Below are 8,115 nucleotides of genomic sequence, written 5' to 3' on the forward strand. Positions count from 1 at the left end.
CCATCAATGATAGACTAGATAAAGAAAATGTGGTACCTATATACCATGTAATACTGTGCAGCCACAAAAAGGAATGAGATCATGTCCTTTGTAGGGACATGGATGAAGCTGGAAGCCGTCATCCTCAGTAAACCAACATAGGAACAGAAAACCAAACACTGCATGTTCTCACTCATAAATGGGAGCTGAACAATGAGAACTCACGGACACAAGGAGGGGAACAACACACACTGGAGCCTGTTGGGGGGGAGGGGCAAGGTTGATGGGTGCAGCAAACCACCATCATACACGTATACCTGTATAACAAACCCTCAAGTTCTGCACATGTATTCCAGAACCTAAAGTAAAAAAATACAATAAAATAAAGAAAAAAATAAATAAATCCTCCCACACAAACCAAAAAAAAACCTGTGGCTCCACTTCCACCTATGCCAGAAAAGGAGTGCCTAGTGAGAGTGAAGTATAACTAGGTGCCCCCAGTGCAGTGGGTGTCAGAGAAGGCAGAGCAAATGTTTAAATGCTAAAGGAACAAATGGCAGATGAGATCCATGGAAACACTAAGCTACTGGGTTAGGAGATAAGAGGAATAAATCAATTAGTGACACAATGGTACTTCTACAACTTAAAGAAAAATATTGGAATAATAAATTGAAACAGATGAATACAGGTAGGGGGGCGTATCAAATTGACATTGTCTCCTTCTCCTAATTCTGATTACAGCAATAAATACCTCCAAATACTTCAGTTCTTGCTTGGCCTCTCTTTAATTCTCCAGTATTCTTAACAGCAGCATGGATGGCCAGCTTAGCAGTTAGAGCCAGTCTTAATCAAACACTAAGTTGAGAAATGGCTACAAGTGGGAAGCAGGGTTTATCTTACACAGCTTTAAGTCATGCCTAAAAATTAAAGCCACCGCAGGCCTGAGGACAGTCCACAGGCAGACCTAATTTTATTTTTATTTTTTCCTTAGATCCAGAGACAGGCTGGATAGACCTAATTTCAAATACAAGTTTTGTAGAGACCTTAAATAGCAAAGAACCAGGTAGGAAGAGAATAAATTAAAATCAGACTAAAGGTAAGTATAAGAAAAGGAAATGCTGAAAGCTTGAAAAAACAAGTTGGAAAATATATTTGCAGATTCATGTACTTTATAAACCTGTTTATAAAGTACTAGTAATATGCGTACTGGTTATTTTTGTCTCTAAATCTTTCCTATATATTAGTAAAAGAGAATTGTACCCAAAAGTATAAATGGCAAAATCCTACATCAATAAATACTTATCTTTAAAAATAAAAAGGCCTATCTGACTTCAAAAGATTTTATAAAACAAAAAAGCAGATTTTAAAATATTCTACTAGTTATAAAAATCTGGAAATATAAAAAGGATACAGCATCCATAGCTATGAGATGAAACCTTCTATTTCTTGCTTCTTCCCTGTTAAAACAAATTTTATTTTAAGCAAATTCACAATGTCTATATTTGAATTAACATAATCAAATCCCCTAGTCTGTAATTGATGAAACAACTTAAACCAAGAAATAGAACTGCCATCGAAATATCATACCTATCCAGCAATTCTGCCGCAACTTGTTTATGGGCCACCTTTCCATGTTTTTCTTTCTGAAATGGTTTTTGGAGCAGTAAGTCATCTTCAACTGTCCTGGTATATTAAGAAGAAAATATGAGTTCATTTTTTTCAAAGGTTGTTTTCTAATTCTTTTTATGTTCATAATTGGAATAGATTTTAAAGAAGGTAAGTCTTTAAGAAGACTCACTGATTTTTAATGAGACATTTTACATTTCCTTAAATAGCTTAATTAATACCTTACTGTTATTTAATATCTGTAACATGGAGAAGATGAAATAACAAAAGCATGGACTCTAGTGCCAGATCACCTAGGTTCCTGATTCAAATCCTAATTCTGTCAATTACTGCCTTAATCTTAGTAAGATTCAATTACTTATCTCTTTGTCTCTTAATTTCTCTAGCTGTAACACAGTGATAAAGTTTTCGGTAATTAAGTTAGACTGATTATAGAGAATACAAACCATTGATCAAGCTTGTCCAATCCGTGGGCCTCATGTGGCTCAGGGTAGCTTTGAATGTGGCCCAACACAAATCTGTAAACTTTCTTAAAACATTAAGAAATTTTTTTGCAATTTTTAAAGCTCATTGACTATCATTAGTGTATTTTATGCAGGCCCAGCACTGTTCCAGGCCAACAGTGAGCTAACAGATTCACAATTGTGTGTGCTCCACAGTAGTATGTGGCCCAAGACAATTCTTCCAATGTGGCCCAGAGGCCGAAAGATTGGAGACCCCTGACATAGACGATCAGCCCTAGATATAGTGATAAATATAATCCTAGAGCAGAGTATCTAACTAGGTTTGCTCATATTCTACTCTTACAAAGTAATATTTTCAAATGAAAAATCTAGAAAATGTAAACCATCAAAAATGTAATTTATTATAATTATTACTATCCTTTGGGTTATCACAAAGACTAAGTATCTTATTAAAACGTTCAAACCCAGTTAATACGCCTAGTACATTGCTCTCAGTGTGAAACAATAAGCCAATTTCTATACAATTGGTTAGCAAAATCAGTCAACAGCCTGAAAAGTTTGGTTAGTATACATCAGTCAACCACTCCTAAGTCAAAGTATACAACAGTTTCTATGCACTCAAAGCTAGGAACAATGCTCCTATGCACAGGAGCTCCACCAGGACATCCTACTTATAATGCACAGGCTTTATGTGCTAAGAGTTCTTGTCCCTTACAATTCAATAAACCTTCCTTGAGTTTCTCCCCAGGACCTCTTAGTCTGCTCATTCATGTATCCATAAGAACTGTGCTGCACTACTATATTTTTATCCTCCACGTTAACTTCACTTTGAAGGCAAGTACTAGCAAGAGATCACCATTCAAGCACCTTCTGAGCTACAAGATTTGCAAATAAAACAGTCCTTGACAGTTGAATGAAAAATATATGCAATAAAAAGGTTTCATTAATGTCTGTAAACATTCCAGAAATCTGAAACTCTTCTTTCCCTTTCAATAACCTCCTTCACAGAATTAACATTTTATTTTTTCCCACAACTGTTCTACAATTTTTAGTCAATGTATTAGTTTAATGAACAAAAATTCATTCACTAGAGCAATTGAATTCACATGTAAACACAGTTCAAAAATTTCACTCATTTATTTACACTTCATATTAATCTAGAAAGGATGTGAAATGCAGATCAATAAAAAAAATTACTTAACCTTTTTCTCCTTTTGCTGGATTCTACACAGTGTTCATCATCACTAAAATCAGAATCATAGCCTCCATGACCATGCATCTGTAAAGGAGTACAAAGTCAGCTATTTAGAATCCAAGTTGCCAATTGTTCAGGAAACAGAATAGTTCAAAAATAAGTTTTCTTAAACAGCCACAATAATTTTTAAGGATCATTGTGAGCAGATTCCTGTTCATAGGCTATCTAGCCATCTAAAAATTCTATTCCCTTTTAAATAAGAGATACACCTTTCAGAAAATGCAGCAACATTTTTCACTCTCAATTTATCATAAGGTGAACAAAAAGGGCTACTCTTTGACCTTTTCACTGAAAACCAGGCATAGAAGCTGCAGTGACTGCTTACAAGGTTTACCAATGCTTCACTTTTATTTGATTCACAGCAGTAACAATGACTGTATATTTCCAACTTTGTTCCAGACGTTAAGTACATTGCACACAATGATTCTAATTCTGCAAGTTAGAAAGTATCTTCATTTAGGAATGAAGTAATCAAAATTAAGTAAAGTAAATCTACTTTGCAAATCTAGTAAGTGACTAATCTGCTCTACTTGATTCTTGAGCCCACAATTTCAACTACTCCAAATTTCCACTCTGGAGTATGACTTACTATACTCCAGAATTACAGTATTTGTGAACAGTAGTACATCATCAATTGATGAAAATTTTCCTGTAATCTTATTCAACATATGTAGATTTCCATTCTTTTAGGTTTCTTTAAGGTAAACTACCTTGCCCTTTGGTCAGTTTTCTCAATTCATTTTATTTATTTGGTGTTTGTGGAGAGTCTCACTCTATTGCCCAGTTTGGAGTGCTGTGGTGCCATGATGACTCATAACATCCTCAGCCTCGTGGTCTCAATGGATCCTCCCACCTCAGCTTCTCCAAGTAGCTGAGACTACAGGAGTGCACCACCACACCTGGCAAATTTTTTAAAAAATTTTTTGTAGAGGCCAGGCGCGGTGGCTCAAGCCTGTAATCCCAGCACTTTGGGAGGCCGAGGCGGGTGGACCACGAGGTCAAGAGATCGAGACCATCCTGGTCAACATGGTGAAACCCCGTCTTTACTAAAAATACAAAAAATTAGCTGGGCATGGGGGCGCATGCCTGTAATCCCAGCTACTCAGGAGGCTGAGGCAGGAGAATTGCCTGAACCCAGGAGGTGGAGGTTGCGGTGAGCGGAGATCGCGCCATTGCACTCCAGCCTGGGTAACAAGAGTGAAACTCCGTCTCAAAAAAAAAAAAAAAAAAAATTTTTTTTGTAGATAAGAGGTTCCACCATGTTGCCCAAGCTGGTGTTGAACTCCTGGGCTCGAGCAGTTTGTCTGCCTCAGCCTCTCAAAATGCTGGGACTTCATTTTTGAATCGAAATTCTTAGAAATGCTGGAAGACCTCGGTTGTCACTCAATTGTGTTAGAAGAAGCTCCAGGTTCCAGCTTTACACTGAAATTGGAACACACACTAACGGGAATTGATGGATTATTTGACTATTTGATGTCATAAATAAGTAATTTACATGGCTAGAAGGAACAGTCCAGGTTAAAGGACATATCAAATTATTAAAACTAATATAATGACAGCAAGTACAGCATGAAAAAGAGGAAAGAATTCCCTAAACTTCATTGCATTGGGTCTAGGATAGACAACATATTTCTAGTCCTGGCTACCTTGAGTAAGTTATTTCATCTCCCTGGACTTCATCCAGTAGATAGCTACATCTAATAAGGTAGCTACGTGAAATAACATTTAAGTTGTTTATATCTTCAAATAACCTTTAAAGTCTGTAATTCCATTTTCAAACTTAGGCGTGTGGGTATGTATATACCTCTCTTCTTTGTCCCACTGAATTCCCAGATAGGAAGACGCTAGTCAAGGTTGAAGATGAAGGTTAGAAAGCCACAGTTACAACTCTACCCTCGCTTACATCTGTTATTGCCTTACACACCTGGATTTTACACCCTTTATCAGGTCAACTCCAGCTGTCCGATCACATCTGTTCAAGCTATAATGTCCTCACTCTTTGTCCTGAGTCCTCACTTTCTTTACATCTTAATGGGAGACAGCTGCAGTGTGGAGTTTGGAGATATATTCTGGGATGAGCCTACTAGAATTCACAGCTTTTCTTTCTTTGGGCCTGTTCATTAACCTCTGCAAGCCGCAAGCCTCAGTATCTCTATTTATAAAAAGAGGCTCGTAAGATAACTGACCTCACAGGAATGGAGATTAAATGAGTTACCTCATCTAAAGGGTTTCACCAGTGTCTCGTATAGCCAAACCCAGCAAATGTTAACCTTCATCATCATCATCTCGCCACGCCCACAGGACACCACTTCCTACTCTGGCTTTCACTCTCCCATTTCTTTATTCTCCGGCCGCTCTAAAAAGCTCTCACTCACTTCAGGCTACGAATCAACTGACAAGAGCCGAGAGAAACTCGAGAACGGAGATGCCAGGTGTCTCCAGAATCTGTCATGCAAAAAGAAAAACCCACAATCAACGAGTACTATAAGAAAAACAAGTTTTGAGGTCCTTCTCCCCGACGCCAAATATAGCCACAGCCCTCCTCACACACCCTTTCCCTTCCTCCCGGTGTGCCAAGTTCGCCCCCGGAGTCTTCGTTTCCTCCTTTCCCGGCAGCTGTAGCGACGACCCTCGGCCTCTGAGAGCCGCTGCAGGGCAGGTCCCGTGCGCCCGGCCGCGCAGACTCGCCACAGTCGCCGCCGCCGTCGCCCGCTACCCGCCTCTCCCTACGGGTCCCAACTGGGCACCACTTCCGGTCTGACACGGCCACGTGTTACATCTAAATGGCACCGTCCCGCGAGTGCGCCGATCTTGTGCTACAGCCAGAATAGCTCCGGGAAACAAGGGGAGCGGGAGAAAAGGCCCGGAAGGGGACGCAAAGGCTTCCAGCTTTCGCCATGTCGCGGCTCCCAGTTTTTCCTGGGCCTTCTTCCTTTCCCATCTAGGGGAATCCGGCACCTAGTACCGCTGGCACTACCTGCTGCTCAGCCCACGCCTCACATTTGAGAATATATTTTGTTTTACCCTGCCCATCACCTGCCATCCTCTCTCTAGTAACCTTAGTAACGCCTCCTCGGAGGATCCTCACAGAGCATCTCATCAGCGCTTCAGATCAGCCTCTCCCCCCTTCCCCCTGTAATACCGTTCTCATAATTAGAACAAAAATATCTTTCCGTCGTTTCACCACCCACACAATAGATACCATTCCAAGAGCAGTGCTGATGGCAGAAGAGCTCATCGGATTTGTGCGGAAAGAAAGAATAGGCAGGAGAGATTTCTCAGGGTTGAGGATTCTCTGCTGACAAGCGACCTGGCACATGCGAAAAGGGTTCCAAAATAGAATCTTAAAAAGAAGAAGAAGAAGGCAGGAAAAGTTGGATTATTTTAGGCGCCACTAGGTTATTCCTGTGCTTTGCCTTTTCTACATCACGACGCCCCACTCTTTCCAGCCTAGTTGCTTGGTTCATGTCTTGTCTCTCGCTGGCATGAGCAGCTCTTCATTTTTGCTTCCTCCTCGGTACCCAAAACGGTGCCTTGGAAATCTCAAGTGCTAATTAAATATTTGTTGAATTGAACTGGCACGCTTCTGGCTTTTACAGTGGGCCCTTTTTAGAGAAAACCTTGGCACTTAATGCACACTCATTTTATATCTTTTGCCCTAAACAGTAGATAATGATATCCTTATCAGTTCAAGTCTCTAACCCTGACAATAAATTATAGATACATTCGGCTTTACCCATTGCAGTGAATGTGATCTGAAAAGGCTCTAAGGTAAATTAAATTATTCTAAAGTGCAATCAGTTTATACTTCAATAAAACCGTTTACTAAAAAAATTTAAAGCAATAGGAAGCCTTACAATTTAATGTTACAGTATATTGAATTATTTTGTCAAGCAGTTTCTTTTTTGGTAAATAATATTACATACGTAATTAGTTTATTATTAATAAAATTAAACACACCTGTATCTTATATCCAATTTCCTTTCTATCCATATTTGACATTTATTAGCATTTTTCTACCATCCCCAGCATCTTCTTGTTTGTTGTTTCATTTTACTCTTCCAACAACCCTGTGCTGCTGTATCATTAGCCTCATTTTACACATGAGGAAGACAAGCACAGAACCGAAAGCCACAGACCTGGTGAGGGTCGAGAACTGGGCAGTACTTGTCTTGGACTCTCTATAAGACCCAGTTTCTCTCTCTCTCTCCCTTTCTCTGTCTTCTCTCTCTCTCTCTCTCTCTCTCTCTCTCTCTCTCCACCCCCCTTCATGGATTGTGTGGGAAGTAGCTTCTGGTTCCAACATTTCTAAGAATTTCAGATCTGTTGGTACCAGTCCATTCAGGCAAAGATTTCCATTTTTTACTTTGAGACAGCAGTTACTGAAAAAGAGTAAATAGAAAATATATACTGGGCATAGATTACATGATCTGAACTAAAAATAATACAGGATAGAAAGCCTTTACCTGCTTAGGAAATCTCAAGTTAACAATTATAGCTCAACAGCAATAAAAAACACAAATATTTATTAAGTGCCTACTCTGGGCAGGACACTGTCCTAGGCATCAGGGTTACAGGTAACAGCAACTCCTTACCCTTCAAGGTTGACTAGTAAGAAAGACGATATGTGGAATAACTACAACAATATATTCTATCACATGGCAAGTGTCTAGTAAATGCAGGAACCTATTGTTCCTAATTTGTAAAATATGTTATTTCAATGGATATGAAAATTTAAATGTTTACTAATGCTGTGTAACTCAAAGCAACAAAATACTGTGTTAGGTATGT

General features: G+C 39.2%; 1 protein-coding gene across 4 annotated transcripts in view; it reads right to left on the reverse strand.

Moving 5' to 3' along the window:
• LOC101045630 (protein FRA10AC1) overlaps positions 1-6,075 on the reverse strand; it is a 31,605-nt gene extending 25,530 nt beyond the window's left edge. For 2 of the 4 annotated variants that reach the window (XM_003922380.3, XM_074382598.1), the window contains exons 1-4: positions 5,876-6,075; positions 3,272-3,348; positions 1,567-1,662; positions 1,391-1,436 (exon numbers count right to left, since the gene is read on the reverse strand). In XM_003922380.3, coding sequence (XP_003922429.1) covers positions 1,391-1,436; positions 1,567-1,662; positions 3,272-3,348 — 219 coding nt within the window. In that variant the 5' untranslated portion in view covers positions 5,876-6,075. The other 2 variants (XM_074382596.1, XM_074382597.1) reach the window with 2 other exon arrangements.
• Positions 6,076-8,115: the final 2,040 nt, after the last annotated feature.

Source organism: Saimiri boliviensis, chromosome 12 (assembly GCF_048565385.1).
Source record: "Saimiri boliviensis isolate mSaiBol1 chromosome 12, mSaiBol1.pri, whole genome shotgun sequence".
NCBI lineage: Eukaryota > Metazoa > Chordata > Mammalia > Primates > Cebidae > Saimiri > Saimiri boliviensis.